This window comes from Crotalus tigris, unplaced genomic scaffold (genome assembly GCF_016545835.1).
Source record: "Crotalus tigris isolate CLP2741 ecotype Arizona unplaced genomic scaffold, ASM1654583v1 scf7180000024358.1859470, whole genome shotgun sequence".
Classification (NCBI taxonomy): Eukaryota; Metazoa; Chordata; class Lepidosauria; order Squamata; family Viperidae; genus Crotalus; species Crotalus tigris.
The window spans coordinates 513,248-531,996 of NW_024100527.1; the positions used below are offsets into that span (position 1 = coordinate 513,248).

Below are 18,749 nucleotides of genomic sequence, written 5' to 3' on the forward strand. Positions count from 1 at the left end.
CAGAAGAACAATAAAGAGCACTTTAATAATAAATATCTGCTCCTGTCAGAAATGACAGATCATCACCGAGATCTTACCAGGAAAGAATGGAGGGATCCTGACAATGATCTGATGGCTAATGAAGACAGAATCCATGTGACCATTAAGGTTGTGGGTTTGATAGTGGGAATCACAAGATTTAGGTGGTTTTCCTCTATTTTCTGTGGCTCGTTTTAGTCAGTGTTGGCAGATGAGGAGAAGCCTAGCTCAAAGTCCATGTTTGTAAGATCCATTGGGTTTGATACTCTCATCTCTTCTGTTTAATATCTACCAGAAACTATTAGGTAAGGTTATCTGTGCAAACAGGATCAGACATCTATCAGTATGGTAAGGATAATAACCCTGATTGACCAAGGAATGCTATTGAGAGCATATCCCAGGATCTTTGCATCTGGATGAGGGGAACACATTCAAAGTCAACACTGACAAGTCTGAGCAGCTTTGGATACATAACTTTTGTGATGCCAGTGATTTTCCACAGTTGGTTCTGAAATGGGGTGGCAGTTCCTTGTTCAGAGTTAGTGCACAATCTATAATTCTGCTTGGAATCTCAGCTATGCTCAATGAGTAATTTCACCCTTTCCTGAACCAGGAGTCCCTTTTCAATGTCACTCATGTCTTAGTTTATTACATGTGGACTATTCAAATAGGCCTGTCCCTGATGACCACTTGGAAGGTATATCTGCTGATGAATGCAATGGCTCAAGCGATTCAAACTTGATACACCCAGAAACTTTGCGAGCTGCATTGACTACTAGAGAGATTTTGGATGCAGTTCAAGGTGCTGGTTATCATCTATTAAGCCCTTCATGGAATAAAACCTGGATCTACAAGAGGCTACTTCTCTTCCATCATTTCAGCTCCAGCTTTAGATCTGACTAAGTAGGTGCACTTCATATCTCTTCTTAAACAATGTCATATGCTGGGACTCAGGAATCACTCCTATGCCATGATGCCTGCCCTCTAAAATAACCTCCCTCTGTAGGTTTGGACTACCTTATCCTTTTATCTTTAGACAATTTATTGCCTTGTCTTTTACTATAAGCTCTAGAAAAATGGATGTATTGAAATAGGACTTAAACTTTTTATTTATTTATTACATTTTTATGCTGCCCATCTCTTCTATAAGCTGAGATTTTCTTGGCTATGGAATATTATGCTTAGTTCTAAGCCAGGTCATTTTTTTTCTGTCTTCAGGTATTGTCTTGGTATTACTTGTACACTGCCCAGAATCTGTGCTGAGTGGGACAGCTTTTATAAATATAAATAACATGGAGTTTAGCGCACTTAACAGATATTTGCCAGGATAATGGTACCTTGGTACTCATCGTTAATTGGTTCCAAGAGGAGCAATCAGTATAAAAACGAACAAGTGACATACCATGTGACTTACAAACCATGTGACTTACCATATGAACCTTTGTTTTGGCTGGGAAGGACTTCCTGTTTGTCCTTTTTCCTATGTTAGTGACCTTCCCAGCATGGCCATCTTCTTGTCTGCCTTCTGCAGCCATTCCTCTCTTCCTTTTGCAATGACCTTCCCAGCATAGCTGACTTCCTGTCTGTTCTCCATGGCTATCCCCCTTTTGTTATCACAGCATGTCAAGTTCCAAACAAAAAATGAGTAGAGAGACAACATTTTTGCATCAAAATGGAATCTAGTACCAAATCTGATGAGTTTTGAAGCAGTCAAGTACTATCACTTTATATATGAAAGCTATAAACAGTGTAAGATAACCACTGTTTCCTATTCCAGATATGTTTGCCCCCTGCCCCTTCTGCCCTTGGATTTCTTCTCATTCATTCAAGAATTCTGAAAAAAAACATTATATAGTTCAATAGGAAGGTTTGCAAGGAGGGGGGGAATTGTGTCACAGAAGAAGGAATGATCAAATTATCCACTTCTACATAGTTTAACTTTGGTGCATTCAACAGATTGTGTGTGGCAGGTTTTAGATATCCAGGTCTTTTCATTACTAATATTTTAAGAGACATCTGTAACACAGAGATATCAACACTAACATAGAGATGTCAGAAATTCATGATAGTCTTTGGCAGATTTTATTTTGGAAATTAAGTCTTTTATGTGTAGAGTTTTCATTCATCTCAGTTGCGAAAGCTTCTCATTTCTAAAATGCATAGATTTTGCAATGGTTTCCTCATTTAAAATAACACCTCTTCAATGTCAAGAAAGTTAACATCTCTTCAGTGCAGACATTCATAAACAATTTTCTAGCAAATGTTTAATGGAGACAAGAATTTATTTGCCCTGACATAATATTGAAGTAAATAGGCTTTCTTTAAATTGTCAGGGAAAAGAGACTCTTTTTTTTATATTGTCTTGTGCACTAGAGTTAGATTCATTTCCTAATCCTTTGAATTGATGATTGAAGGCCATTTCACCCAAAAAATATTTCCCTGCCTGAAGATTATCTTGTGTACGCTGAGAAAAGAGTATTATCCAAATACTGTACCTCATGCCATGTCAAAAAAAAGTGAAGGGAGAGCAATGCACCATTTTCTTTTGACATGTTTTCTCAGGGAGCAAAAATTGGCATCACCTGATGGAGGTGAGGACAGGATGGTAGGCCTCATTTGTTCCCTTTTCAGTTTTTGAGATTAGAATTTTAAAATTAATATGTCTGTGCTATTAAGTTCTCTGAAAAAAAAAGTGCCAGAAGATCACACAAGTCTGAATTGATATTTTGCTGCCTTATTGTGGCATATTCATGGTAAATTCTGGAGATGTTAAAACGAAACTAGAGTGGCCATCCAGTTCAGGAGAGATGCAGTCCATATAATGTGCCCATTTGCTTTATACAGAAGGAAGGTCCTAACTGCCATCATTCTTCCATCATTGTTCTTGATGACTTCCATTTGTGAAGGGCAACTGCTTGCAATAGGGATCCTACACTTTTTATCCACATAATCTGGCCTCTAGAGGTACAGATAGTTTTTCATTACGGGAAATCAGCTGTATATGTAGAGGGCGATGAGGTAGAGCAGAGCTTGTGCATTTAGGACTACAATTTCTCCTCATATGAAGGATCCAGAGATGTCTACAGGAGTTTGTACACGAAAACAATCAAGATGGTTATGCTGCAAGCATGATTAAATTGTGCAATAGTGACACATGTGCAAAAAGGGTGAATCCACAACTATGATTTTGTCTGTTTTGATATGCTCCCTGGCACATGCTGAAAGAAACTACCTGTTGTAGAAGGATTTAGAAGGATCCCCTGGAACAAGATTGGGGTTAAAGAGATCAACTAAAACTATTTTATCCAAGGCTCCCAAAACGTGTAATATGCAGTTTCCTAAGTAAAAAAAAAAAACAAACTTAGAATCCTAAGTTTCTAATTAAAGATTAGTGCTTCACTCATTTTAATGATGATGATGATGATGATGATGATGATAACAATAACAATAATAACAACAACAACAACAATAATAATAATAAAGTCGGAAGAGACATTGGAGGTCTCCTAGCCACCTCCTGCTCAGGCAGGAAACCCTATATCATTTCAGACAAATGGTTGTCCAATCTCTTCTTAAAAACATCCAGTGTTGGAGCGTTCACAGCTTCTGGAGGCAGGTTGTTCCACTGATTAATTGTTCTGTTAGGAAATTTCTCCTTAGTTCTAGGCTGCTTCTCTCTTTGATTAGTTTCCATCCATTGCTGTTTGTCCTGCCTTTAGGTGCTTTGGAGAATAGCTCTTCTTTGTGGCAGCCCCTAAAATATTGAAACACTGCTATCATGTCACCCTTCTCTTCATTAAACTAGACATACCCAATTCCAGAACTGTTCTCTATATGTTTTAGCCTCAAGTTCCCTGATCATTTTCTCTGTACTCTTTCTAGAGTCTCAACATCTTTTGTACATCATGGTTACCAAAACTGGATGCAGTAGTCCAAGTGTGGCCTTACCGAGGCATTATAAAGTGGTATTAACACTTTGCGTGATCTTGATTCTATCCCTCTGTTTATGCAGCCTAGCACTGTGTTGGCTTTTTTGGCAGCTACAGCACACTGCTGGCTCATATTTAAGTGATTGTCCACTAGGACTCCGAGATCCCTCTCACGAGTGTATTAAATTCAGATTAGGATACTAAATCTGTATTATGATTATGAAGAGTATGAACATGAAGAACTAGAATCATGGCAATTAAACATGGGCTTCCGATGTTAGAGAAAACTACAGATATCAGGTACAGTTTGAGATGAAAGGGAAACATGATTTTCCAAGGATAATTCTAATCATGTGAAAAATAAGATTTCCTATCCGAGAGAAGGAGTCAACAGTAGATCCAAGACCCTATTATCACACTGAGAGGATTTATACATTGATGGAGAAGAAGGAAGAGGGAACTAATATACACCAGCTGCAGTTTCCTGGTGTCAAAAGAGAAGGGGAAGTTATACAGATTTGCCATGGGCATCACAAATTCATTGTGAAGCAAAATTCAGAGAGGGGGGGGGAGAGAGAGAGAGAGAGAGAGATTATTATCTTTGTATAAAACATTGTATACAGAAATGCAGAAAAATTTTTATTCTTTCATTTTTTCATTATAAATATATTATAAATTTTATATATTATAATTATATGTGGCACTGTTTATACATCAAAGTTGTAATGTAAAATTTCACATTAAATTTCTGTAATACATTTTCTGCCACTCTGTATTATAATACCAAAACAAAACACAAACCCTCACACCAAATAGCAGTTGACTATTACAGTCCCTAAATTCTTCTCTAGCTGGGTTTCATTCCAGACTTTCAAATGCTTCAAGGCCTTTTTTTTTCACTCTTTTCTTTTGATGGGATTTAATTTGACTCAGATTGGCTGTGACTAAGCCAGGATATTTCTAGACTTTGGGGGGGAAAGTTCATCTTCTTCTCAACCAATGCAAAATGAATCAAAGTGTATCAGTTTCTTTGTTTGCCATTAATAATCATATAAAAATGGGGGGGGGGATCAACATCTATAAAATGAATGAATAAATAAACTGCCTATGTGACAGCATGCAGCTGAGATAACTTTTTCAGCCTTTGAATCAGTGCTGCCAGACCGTGGCAACTTTAAGAGATCTAGTAGCTGCACTGCATCTCTGGAGGTAGGAACTCTTGTGGCTGAGATATTTTGTATTAACTGGACAATGCTTAAGGACAATTCCAAATCGTATTTTATTATTATAGAAAAATATTTTCTTTCCCTTCCCAACATGTCACCTATTCAAATTCAGTGGATCAGTTTTATATCACCATTAGTATAATTAATACCTCCTTGGTCAGTTTCATGTTAGAGGAAACAAATGAATGGGTATGAAAGACAAACTACACTTTACTGAGTAGTAAAAGAGTGAAAGATATTCAAAGGCCTATAAGAGGCCATTGGTACCTCATCTTTGACTTTCCAAATAATCAGAGGTGTAAATTTTATTTACATGTCAATCTGCTATCTTTATGGACATGACATTAATTAGTAGAATCAGCCACTTTGAAGCATCAGGATTCAGAATGATTTACAGTTTTTGTTTTATTTGTAGCTGAATAGCTTCAGAAAGGTCTTCCTAAAGAAATTAATTTGGTTGTGAAAGGATATCAACACAAAAGATATGCTTCTGAAGCAGTGTGCCAATATGCCAGTAAAATCAGTAGGCTTCTGAAATGTCCCAAAATTTCCAACTACAGGTAGTCCTTCACTTATGACTGCAATTGAGCGGTTGTTAAGTGTATCACTGTAGTTGTTAAGTTAGTAACATGGTTGTTAAGAGAATTTGGCTTCCCCATTGACTTTGCTTGTCAGAAGGTCACAAAAGGTGATCACTTGACCCTGGGACTATCCTAAATATGAGTCAGTTGCCAAGTGTCTGAATTTTGATCACATGACCATGGGGATGCTGCAGTGGTTGTAAGTGTAAAAAACAGTCATAAGTCTTTTTTTTCCAGTGCCTTTGTAATTCAAACAGTCATTAAATGAACTATTGTAAATTGAGGACTACCAGTACTGTTATTTCTTCCTGAATGTTAAGAGTTCCAAATTGCAAGGCCAAGCTTCTAGATTAGAGATCCTAATAGATGAAGATTCTGTATTTTGCATATGAAATTTTGCGTAACTTCTGGTTCCTTCAGTTGCTTTGTGTCTTTGCCCAATATGTCTGTATGCAGTGCAAAATCATCAATGGCATTTGATAGTAAATATAGTGATACTGAAATTGGTTTTGCATGACTGTTATCAATAAGCAGGCATACACATGCACATCCGAGAAATATGACCTAATAGGTATTTTGTTTCAGTCATTAACAGTGATTCCAACCAAAGTTGCACTGTTTTATCATTCTATATATACATGGATCAATGTACATATGCAAAAAAGTATAATTTTGAGAGATTCTTTTGCAGGAGAGGCTGCAGGACAGATGAAAAGTATTTGGATCCAGCATTTCTGAAGATATTCTGGAGAATCCTGACAGGATTGTCTCCAACTATATTTGCCATATACACATGTTGCTTTTCATCCCATCTTTGTTTTTCTGGGGACCCAAGAGGACTTGGTGAGCATGAGGACATGGGAAGGAAGAAGAAAGTTAGAGTTGGGTTGTTGTTGTTGTTGTTAATTGCGAAGTCGTGTCCAACCCATCGCGACCCCATGGACAACATTCCTCCAGGTCTTCCTGTCCTCTACCATCTTCTGGAGTCCATTTAAATTCACACCTACTGCTTCAGTGACTCCATCCAGCTATCTCATTCTCTGTCGTCCCCTTCTTCTATTGCCCTCAATCTTTCCCAGCATTAGGCTCTTCTCCAGTGAATCCTTCCTTCTCATTAGGTGGCCAAAGTACTTGAGTTTCAACTTCAGGATCTGGCCTTCTAAAGAGCAGTCGGGGTTGATTTCTTCTAGGACTGACCGGTTTGAATGCCTTGCAGTCCAAGGGACTCGCAGGAGTCTTCTCCAGCACCATAGTTCAAAGGCCTCAATTCTTTTGCGCTCAGCCTTTCTTATGGTCCAACTTTCACAGCCATACATTGCAACTGGGAAAACCATGGCCTGGACTATACGCACTTTTGTTGGAGTTGGGTAGCAGTAAGCAAAAGAATAGTAATTGTGAGAAGTCAAGCATTAAGGTGATGGTTAACTGTGAAGAATGATTAGCAGGAAATAGCAAGATTAGAGAATTCAACAGAGGGAAGAAGAATCTGAAATGGAATGAGTGAGTCCAGGGAAATAATGCCACGCATGTACGAAAAACAACTGATGACATATAATTGGGCAAGAGTAGAGAAGGAGTAAGCTTGGAGATAAAGCATATGACTTCCTAACCCGGGGCTTCTAAACCCTAACAGCAGCAATTTCCATAATCCAAGAAATAAATGGAGACATTTATAGTACCCATTGTGCTTTCAGGAACCAAAGGGATTCCTGAGTCAAGCTTTCTGGATAACACCCATGGAAAATTACCAAGCACTGTGACATTATGACTAGGACCTTGGAGTCCTAATGGATAATTACTTAAATATGAGCCAGCAGTGTGAGGCAGCAGCCACTTTGGTTGTATAAATAGAGGCATAGAATCAAACTCACACGAAGTATTAATACCGCTTTATAAAGCCTTGGTAAGACCACACCTGGAATACGGCATCCAGTTTTGGTCACCATCTTACAAAAAAGATGTTGAGACTTTGGAAAAAGTGCAAAGAAGAGCAACTAAGATGATTAAAGGCCTGGAGACTAAAATATATGAAGAATGGTTCCAGGATTTGGGTTTGGTTGGTCTAGAGAAAAGAAGGACTAGGGATGATATGATAGCAGTATTCCAGTATTTAAGAGATTGCCACAAAGAGGAGGGAATCAACTTATTTACCAAAGCACCTATAAGCAGGACAAAAAAACAATGGATGTAAACTAATCAAGGACATAAACTAGAATTAAGGAAAAACTTCCTAACCCTGAAGACAATTAACGAGAGGTAGAGCTTGCTTTCAGAAGTTGTAGGTGCTTCATCACTGGAGGTTTTTAAGAAGAGACTGGAAAATCACTTGTCTGAAATTATATACTGTATGTTTTCCTGCTTGAGCAGGGGATTGGACTAGAAGGCCTCCAAGACCTCCCTTCCAGCTCTATTCTGATTGTTTGTTTTAGAAATATTGACATGAACAGAAAGAAGAAGCATATCTGTTCTTTGTCTGTAGCTGCTCTGTGTAAAGCTCCATTTTATTATTTTTATTTTATTTTTTTCTTTCTCTTCCATTGAAATAGCAGCATGGACACTAAAATGATGCTATGCTGTGCTTATTTTGACAAGGCAAATTGCTGGTGGAAGACTCCCATAAGACTATCACTGCTTTGTGATGGGTAATAGGTCAGAATTAACGCACCTTTTGTCTCTAAGCTCCTCCTAATAAGGAATTGGAAATTCAAGACTCTCACTCCCAGTTGCTATTTAGCTGAAGGAAAGGAAAAAACCTTTGTTTCATTTCCTGACTGTGCACCTTTTATTACCATAGAGACTTGTTTCTCGCTAGGCACTCTGGTGAATTTCATTATTAGTTGTTACCAATTTTATATGAGGCATCTGACCATTAAAAATTCCTTTGTAACATAGTACCAAGCACTTAATGGCACTTAAAGAAGCAAATGAAGTTGCGTTACAACACCCTAATCAGGAGGCCAGAAAAGCCCCAATCATCTGGAGGAGTTTGCTTCACTTAATAACGGTTATGATTTTATTTTAAAACAGCTAAACTGAAATATTGCTGAGGATGTTACACAAATCAAGGGCAGACGAAGAAATTAAAAAGTTGGGCCTTGCAGCTTAAAGCAGAGGCTTTCATTTAACCACAGAGAATCAAAATGTTTGGGAAAAGCAATAGCTTTACACAAAGAGTAAAATAAAATCCGATATGGAAAAGTTCTCAATTAAATTGAATTGAGATCCAGGTTGTACATTCAAGCATGTTTGTCAAGTATGTCCGTGGACCATATTTCTAGGGATCCTTTTGCTGCCATCTGAAATGAACTGAGTCTCTTGCATACTTGCCAGAGCACATATTTTAGGGGAATAGTCACTCTATTGTACTGATTCATAGGAAATCATCCAGAAAATGAAAATTGTGGATCCCATGCTTAGCTCTGAATATCCCTTTGTTGCTGGATTTAGCCAAGCAGAAGATGGCATTCTAGGAAGATGCTGCTAATATGAAAATCGTATTTATTTAAAGGCAGTATCATCAGAAACCATGATTTTTTGAGGGCAGGGAAATCTATGTACAAAATAAGTCTTCTGGAGAAAGAAAAAAACAAAGATAATTTAATCTTAATCTTAATATTCACAGCATTGCACTACAGGTACTCCTCGACCTACAGCCACAGTTGAGCTCAAATTTTCTATTGCTAAGCAAGGCAGTTGAGTTAAGTGAGTTTTGCCCCATTTTATGACCTTTCTTGCCAAGTTAAGCGAATCACTGCGGTTGTTAAGTTAGTAATACAGTTGTTAGATGAATCTAGCTTCCCCATTGACTTTGTTTGTCAGAAGGTCACAAAAGATGATCACGTGACACCATGACACTGCAAGTGTCGGAAGTGCATGCCAGTTGCCAAGCGTGCGAATTTTGATCGCAGGACCATGGGATGATGCAATGATTGTAAATGTGAAAAACAGTGATAAGTGACCTTTTTTTCAGTGCCGTTGTAACTTTGAATGGTCACTACACAAATAGTTGTAAGCTGAGGACTACCTGTACACAAGTAGTGACAGGGGAAGATGGCATAATGCCTGCCTGCCCTTTATTCCTTCTGCCTTTCTATTTAAAGCCATTTTTCCTCCTCCCTCTTTATGCCAATGGAAAGAAAATGAGCTACTCTTATTCCACAGGTGCTACAGATCTTCATCGCTTCTGACCTACTTCTGAGCACAGAAGACCATCTCCTTGTGAACTTGGATATCTTCCTATGTCAAACTATATTTGCTCTCAGCACAGATGTGTGTTAAGCAATATATGGCAATTAGTCTTAGTCATTGGGGAGGCAGCTTTGTTTAATATTAGAATAAATTTATTATGGCATAATCCAATGCATGATGCATAGTATGAAAAAAAAGGTGTATCCCTCTTTAGAAAAATCATCAAACTCTTTAACCATGCTATGGCTGTGGTATAAATTGCACAAGAATCTTGGAAGGTTTCCAAGAGCCAAGTGTGCAGAGTCATCAATGAACAATTGAATCTCTTTAAAGAACTTTTCCTTTCTTATGAATGAACAATGGGGGGGAGGGTTTGTGACTTAATTGAAGTCATATTGTTTACGAAGGGAGATTTACGGTATAGGTACTGATGTATACATAAGCGGAGATATGTGAAGGACCAGAAATGGATACAACCTTTTGATTTGTGTGCTTTGTGTTGGTTTTTTTCCCCCCATTTGATAAGTGATGTTTCTTATCTTATGCCATTTATCATTTCATTACATTACAGGCTTGAGCTTTTAGAACAATTTGCCAGTTTCTCTTTTGTGGCTCTGCATGACAATTTCACATGTCAGTTGTAAAACTGTGGCAGCCATCCAAGATCAGTTTATATACCAAGGAATAATTTTAGGGAGGGACCCTTTTTCACCAAAGATGGTGAAATGTATCTCCAATAAAAAGCAGATGGTGATTTCAGTCATATTAGTTTTCAAATACTTTCTCTCAGTCTGCCCTAAATGGTATCTAATTCAGTCCCCAAACAAAGCAAATGTTTTTTCCTGAATCATTTATACTGCTAAATCATTCATTGGTCTTTACATTTATTTGTTTGTTTGTTTGCTCATTCGTTCATTCATTCATTCATTCATTAATCCTTGTTTGGCTGCCTATCTCAAACGAGTGATTCCGGATGACAAACAATCGTAAAAGACAATAAAAATCAAATTACAATAACAATGCAAAAAGACAATTATTAAATGCCACCAGTGGTTCTCTGTGTGGATGCCGCTTCCAGAAGTCCATTCTGGGCCTGGGCAACCAAAAATTAGCTACCAGTTCTGCCGAACTGGTGTGAACTGGCTGAATCCCACCACTGAATGCCACTTTTTTGAAAGACACTGTTTAGCTTCCGGAAATCAGGAAATACTGAAAAATTATTTAAGCCACAGGATAATATATGGCTGGGAAGGAAAATATGAGGCTGGTTTATCTGCAGCCTGAAACCTTTATAAAGTAATCCAGCTATAGAAAGAGCAGTCTGCAAACTGATATTTCTTGACCCAATCAGGAAAACCTTGGTTCTAAAGACTTAGCCAATAAATCAAAAAATTATTGAATGGCTGTATCTATCGTCCTAGTTGCATGATAGAAACGTTGTTAGGCTGTTCCATAAAAAATAATATATGGAAGAAAAAAAAATTAAACAAAGAAAAAGATGAATATTATTTATCCAGGTCTCTCAGCATGGCTAAAATTATCAAATGCTATGGAAGTATAGTTGTGGCATATCAAAAACAAATGGGTTGTCACATCACCCCAATTGAAAAATAAGGACAGAGATTTTTTTTCTTGTCTTTTTTATTAATTTTGTTGAAGCATTGAAATCTGGGCATTTTGAACTTTGGAAATACAACAGTGTCAAGGGCAAAACGCCATCTTTTATCTCAGAATAATTTAGCAAATCTTTGGCTGAAGGTTGCTGATATCTCAACAGCAGTTTCTTAGAAAAAGAAAATCAGCGTACCCTATGTGTTTCAGTTGCAATGTGTTCCAACTTACATTTCAGGCATCCAAATTTTCAATCAAACCCTTGCATGCAAACTAACCTTGGTCCTGTTTTTTTCAAAGTGCTCTGCCAAAACAGCATTTGAATAGCATGATCAAAATAGTCCAACTTGGAGGCCAATCCCCAGTCTAGTTATAGAAGGAAGAAGGGAAACATTTTAAGCCATAGCAGCTGAATTCAGAAAGTATGACATGAACTCAGAAAATGGGAACTAACATTTGCCAGTGAAAACAAGCAAATAGTAATAGTAAACTAAAGACTGATCCACTCAATTCTTCAAGGGATGACATTCTCTGTCTGACTCTCTCTCTCTGTCTTCCTGTCTCGTCTGTCTGTCTGTCTCTGTCTCTGTCTCTGTCTCTGTCTCTGTCTGTCTGTCTCTCTCTCTCTCTCTGTCTGTCTCTCTTTCTCTCTCTCTTTGTATATGTGTGTGTGTGTGTGTGTGTGTGTGTTTGTGTGTCACAAGTGTATGTAGCTTGGCCTTCATTATAAGCCCTGTGCTATAAAAATCAGTGATGTATTCAACAAGTGAGCCTTTACAGCCCAGAGCTGCAAAATGTTAACAATATGAAATAAATGGATGTCAACTTTTCTTTCAAATGCTGATCTTCGCTGAGGGATGCAAATGTAATATTTTGACATGTTGAAATTAACAGTCACATCAATTGTTCACAGCCAATTTTTATATGAACGTGTGACACCCAATTTTTTTTTTAATTTGCAAATCCCTGAAGCAGATAAAATTAAAACTCTAAGGTTAAAATAAATAGAATAGTTCAATAACTCAGTACATAGTGAAGCAGGAGAGAAGGACTAGGTATGTACAGAAGGTATCCTTGACATACTTAGCATTTTATTATAGCCAGATAAATCAAATGGAAAACAATATAAATGCTTATACAAATACAGCTATAGGAAAAATATACAGGAGCCCCAATACCATATCAACCCAGTTCTTACCAGATCAAATTCCAACCACGTAAGGCTGATCGAACAATTAGTTTAAAATAATGAAGATTAGGAAGTGTTATCTTTGAAAGAAGTGACGCCTGCTTGTTTGGAACAAGAGGTCACAACACACAGAGTTAGTGTGGGTTGGTCTTGCCAGTGTTATAAATATTTGCTACATTGTGTGGCAGTGTGACCTTGTGTATTTATGAGGGCAATTCTGCACAGGGTTGCCAATTATCACAGCCTTTCTGGTTCCACCCAGTTCAGAAAACTTAGGAGTCCTACCATTTAAAACATCTACAAAACACCTGTAATTATGGTATTATTTGTTCATTTATTTATTTAATTTATTGGCTGTCCAACTCCAGTGGACTCTGAGAATATCTTTGAGGAAACAAAGGAAGAATGACAGCCAAAGCAGTTACCTGATGAAAAAATATATGAGCCAAAAGCAAAAATGGGATTTGAGAAAGCTTCCCTGATTTCACCATCTCTTGTTCTTTTAGGATAAAGGCAGGGAGAAGGGAAGTATTAATCAAATTTAGATAGCTGCTCATCTCATGAGAAGTGACTTGTTGCAAGATTCTGTTCCTGTAAACCTGTAATAAATAGCCTTAATATTCTTGAATTCAGTGTTTAAGTCTGGTCTATGTCATCACCTATCCTGAATTCATGGGACAGAGACACTTTCAAAACATATCATAAGGCTTCAAAGTTGCTTTTTCAAAAGGCAGCTGGACTGTTTTTTCCTCGAGGAAGACATTTCACTTCTCATCCAAGAAGCTTTACTGGTTCAGAAGCAAAACATCTTCCTCGGGGAAAAACAGTCCAGCTGCCTTTTGAAAAAGCAACTTTGAGACAACTACAGTATGACCTGGAGGGCTGAGACTCTCCACAGACATAAAGTCATGTGGCAATGACAATTGCAGAATGGAAACCAAGCCCTATTAAATCTCATTGGAACTATAGATTCACCCCAGCAAAATAATTTACAAATGCCATAGAATTATCAGCATTCCCATTTCCAAAAACAAACAACATTCTTCCCACTCCAATTCCTAAGTGACAGAACTATTGATCACCTAAGAAATCAGTATCCCAGAGTAGGGAAAGATGTCTGGCTCCCTTGCAACCCCAAGCCAAAGCAGCTATGGAAGGAAGTGTTCAATGGCTAGTTGAAAAAGGGACATATCTGCAGGAGCCTCATGTAGCCAGAGCTGGGCATCTGCCAGCATCATCACTGAACTGATTTTGATTATCCGCATGGCATGCTTTACAGTAGGAGAAAAAAGCTACCCCTTCACAGCAGAACAGCTTACTAAGTTGGCTTCCACAGTGAGCTGGGGATGAGACAGGATCTTTAAAATATTTATTGAGAAGTCATTATGCTATGGTAAATGGGATGCAGAGATGAGCCTTAAAACTAAGAGCCAACTTATAAGCATGGCATCTACCCCAATAATAGACTAAAATATTAATATAGTGGGTTGTTCAGTCAGTCACATGTTTAGTTTAGATTTGGCATTTTATCCACCTATCAAGTCCTTCTCAAGGAGCTGGGATAGGCCGATGTTGTTTGATGGTGTTAAAGGTATAAATACACAATGTAAGCTGTTGCAAGCAAAGCTGCTTTTTGCAATTTATAGATGGTGACTGTGTCAATGATGCCAATGTTGTTCAAGTGATGTTCCAGATGTTTTGGGATTGTTCTCAAGGCACTTTTTACTATTGGCACTTCCTCTGTTTTCTTTGTCACAGTCATTCTACTTCTATTTCTATGTCTTTGTATTTTGTGATTTTTTTTTCTCCAGTTCTTTCTCTTCAATTCTCCTGTCTCCATGTACTGCCACATCCACTATCTAGACCAGGGGTAGGCAACCTTGGCCCTTTTATGACTCGTGGACTTCAACTCCCAGAATTCCTGAGCCAGCATGGCTCAGCTTGGAAACTCTTCCTTCCCCCTCAACATGGCTGGCTCAGGAATTCTGGGAGTTGAAGTCCACGAGTCATAAAAGAGCCAAGGTTGCCTACCCCTGATCTAGACTTTTTGTCTTTTTTATCAACAATTAACTCTGGGGTTTTATGTGGCAGGTGCTTGTCTGTTTGAATTCTAAAATCCCCGATCACTTTTGCTTCTTCATTTTTATTATTGGGTATGTTTTGTAGTCCCACCAGTCCTTGATTACAGGCAAATGGTATTTTTTGCTGATACTATATTCCAATGCACCATTGTTGCTACTTTGTTATGTTGTTGTTCATATTAAAATTTATTGGTGGTCTAACTCCAGTGGACTTTAGATCTGGCTACTATTCTTATGAAATAAACAAATGAGAGAAAGCTTTGAAGATAATATTTATTTTCTATCTTCATTGATTCACTACAAAAAAAAATCATCCAGAAACCTCTTTTAACTGTATATTCAGAAAATGTAAAAGGTGATCCATACCAGAACTGCAAGGATACAGTTAGAGTGATTCTTTGCTTTAAATAGATGGTTGTGGGGAAAAAAATCTTGCTGTGTTAGAAAAAGCCACAGTCAGTTCAAGGAAGGCATGATGAAGATTTATCTCGAACGGCAATAAACTATCTTTTTACTGAATTTTAATCCAAGTTATGATCTAATGCCAATAATGTTCACTTCAAAAAAGCAAGAGCTAAATTATATTTTTAATTATGGCAATCTGCTTTCTTGTTTATACAGAAACTAATAACCCCCTCATTAATAAGAAATCCCATTGGGATTTCTGTACTTATTAGATATTTATTTTTGTACACTTCTTATACTAGTATACAGTGACAGAGGGAAGCATTTTAGACCAGAACTTCCAATATCCAGTTTCTGATTTTTATATTCTGTGTCCTAAGCTGGCTACTTTTTTTTTTTTTTTTTTTTTAGTAAATCAGGCATACAGATCATGTGAACTCAAAATGCCCTCTAGAATGGAGATTCTATCAACATTTGATCCCAAGGACTGAATAATGTCAGCTGACTTTAAAAACCACCTGGCAAATATCTGGACTGATTACTAGACATACCATATCTGAGTTGGAAAACACTACATAATCATAATGCAGCAATACAGAGAGAATTGCCTAGGTATTTTCCATGAATTGGTATATTTCTCTGGCATTTGCAACCAAGCTTCAGTATGCCCACAGAACTAAACAGGTCTTTGTTTTTCTCTTTCAACTGTTTATCTCTTTCAATTTCTATTTCAATTATCATTTGCCTATGACATAACCGGACTCAGCATCTGAGAATTTGAGCAAAATTTTAGTTCTGATTAGTTCTGCTTGGAGATATAGTATTGGAAGAATACTACCTACATCAGATTGATTTTAAAAATCTGCTGCGTATTTGTCCATCTGTTAAAAATGCTTCGTAATAACTGAAAGCAAACAGAATTTAATTTTTAAAAGGCTTTTTTGCCATTTTTACAAATCATTTTTACATGCAAATCAGGGATAAACAAAAGTCCATGGTTTGGTCAGAGAACATTCAGTGTTCCCTGAAACAGTCTGTTGTTGTTTTTTTTCTGGAAATGTGCAGATCCAGCCACCCTGGAGGAGGGGGGGGGCTGTCATTTATTAAATCTCATGAATCATTTCATGGGCTTCAAGAATCAGCTCTGGAAAAGAAAGGAAACATTCCCCGGCCCTACCTCTAATGGCTTCATAATTCACACATTATGGTAGAAAATAAGGCATCATTATGGGATTAAATCAACACAAAGGACGTCAATTGTAATCCAAATCTGAATAGCTGAAGGAACAAGGCTAGAATGAGAAAGCATTATGAAAAGGGCAATGCTTATGGTAGCTGGGTGAAAACTCACAAAGGGTACCTTTCCCAGCCCTCTAGGACAGAGGTCCTATAATTCTGGAGATGTTACCAGAAAAGCCATTTTCTCCTTGATTTTCATCTGAGCTGAATGGAGAAGCCATGTCGGTTATAGCAATCCCTGGCTTCAGAAGCTATCTATAGTGTTTGCCAACTCTAAAGCCAATTAAGAAACCGTGCAACTAAAATATACATTTCTACTTTCTCAACTAAGCTAACTGTTGTCCTCGGCTAATGAAGATGCATGCATATTCATGACTCCAATGAGATGCAAAGATATGAGAGGCGAATCCCACGGAAGTGCCCACATACTTTTTCATACCCACGTTGATGTCAACATATCAAAAGCATAGCTACCCGGAGCAACTTGCTTCATTAAAATGTCCTTGGTTAAACAACCTAATTCATTTGTGTCATTATGTTTTGCCAAATGGAATCATGACCTCAGCCGTGCGGAGGAGAACGGCACCTGAAGATAAACCCATGGCCAATGGCACTATTAAAAATGACAAGGTGAGTACAAGCCGGGTCTAATAGTGAGAGACTTAACTTTTTTTAAAAAGATGTTCAACCAAACATTTTAAAAGGTTTCATTTGTATTAGGTTTAGAAAGCACTCCCGGGGCAGGCTTAAGTAACTATGCCATTAGGCACAGAGCTGCAAATTGCCTATTAAGCCTGACTGAAACTGTAAAATTGCTTTTCACAATGCAAATTAATGTAAATAAGAACAATTGGTTACACATATCACAGATGATCAAACTGTCGACAGATGACGCAGTCTGCTTCCTCCCCTGGAATTAACATGGTTTTAAAGCTATATTTAGCTTAGAGTGTATCCTGGGTATCCTTATTATCAGTTCTTCCCAAAATATTATGAACTGCCAAATCCATGGAGTAAACAGTATTTAGGGGAATGAGGGTCTCTGACAGATTTCAAATGCCTTTTTCATTGTTTAATTTTTATTTTTAATATCATGGTTTGTTTGCTGTAATTGAAGTCCAAGAGAAGCCCAGCAGGAATATTTGAAATAGACAAACTCTGGAATGCTCCATACAAATAGTTGAATCTTAAATAGTTAGATTCAATCAACGATCAAAGTCCCACTATACAGGTTGTCTCTGTTCCTATATCGCAAGAGCTTTAGCTTTACATGAGTTTTAAAAAGTCATTCTTCTAAGATATATCACAGTGGAAAGTGCAGTCCATCTACCGTATGCAAACACGTCTAGACAGAACTGAGCCATCACCGATTTGACAGACAGAGTTTATATGTTGCTGCCTACTGAACTGGCCTTTCATGAATTCTGATATCTTGACAATCAAATGTAAGCATTGCAGTCATCTGAGAAAAATGCTTATCATTTCATTCTTTTGATGGTGCCATGGCATTTGGAGACCAACAGGCATGCTAGGCTGCCTGGACCTGGGAAAGAGGTTCACCAGCTGAGACAAAGCAAATGAGGCATGACAAGATCTTTGTATAGCCTACTTAAGAAATTTCAGCAGCCAGGGGATTTGGGAAAGAAAGCATGAAAGCAGATAACACATCGGTGCTGGGCAAGAACGAATCATTTATCATATACTCCATTATGTTTAATCTTAAGCGCTCAATGATGAAGTTTCAGTCTCCAACAAATAGCACCCAGGAGAGGCATTGAAGACAGCTATCAGACATATGTGAACAGCAGACAAAGAACCAGCAGAGTAATCTTATGCATGAATTAAATTTTATTGTTAGGATAAGATTGCTCTTCAACTCCCTAGAGTCTAGAGGTCCTGCAAAATTCTAGCGATGATGGTGGAATCAGGTTTTTCTTGCTCCTTTCTTCTATTTTCCAAAATGGAATTTTTAAAGCCTCTCATTAAATAAGCTGAACCTGTCATGATTTAAACAACAGGAAAGTAATGGAAAGATGATTTTTATGGTTATATGGAAAAAAAGTACAGAGCCAAAATGTTTGGCAATGTACTTCTTATTAATCCCTCTCTTTCACAGTGTGAAGAGCTACAAAAAAAAAAAAAAAACACTTAAGAAGAGGAGGAAGAAGGAAAAGTTCTTTATATATTCCCATAAACTGGTATACTATAAATGGGCATCCAGCCTAACAGTTTCTTTCAATCTTAAAATTATGGCCCTCAATGACCGCTTGGCTTTTTCTGAA

The 18,749-nt window shown here is 37.6% G+C and overlaps 1 protein-coding gene across 6 annotated transcripts in view; it reads right to left on the minus strand.

The window, feature by feature from the left end:
• LRRIQ3 (leucine rich repeats and IQ motif containing 3) overlaps positions 1–18,749 on the minus strand; it is a 139,804-nt gene that overhangs the window by 19,617 nt on the left and 101,438 nt on the right. For 3 of the 6 annotated variants that reach the window (XR_005554730.1, XR_005554732.1, XR_005554731.1), the window contains exon 9: positions 1,449–1,622. The exons of 1 other annotated variant lie outside the window; for it this stretch is intronic. Coding sequence is in view for 1 of the 5 variants with exons in the window: in XM_039327218.1 (XP_039183152.1) it covers positions 11,886–11,919 (34 nt within the window). In the remaining 4 variants the exon portion in view is untranslated. Of the gene's footprint in view, positions 1–1,448; positions 1,623–11,816; positions 11,920–18,749 lie in introns of those variants that run through there. 2 more of the 6 variants (XR_005554734.1, XM_039327218.1) reach the window with 2 other exon arrangements.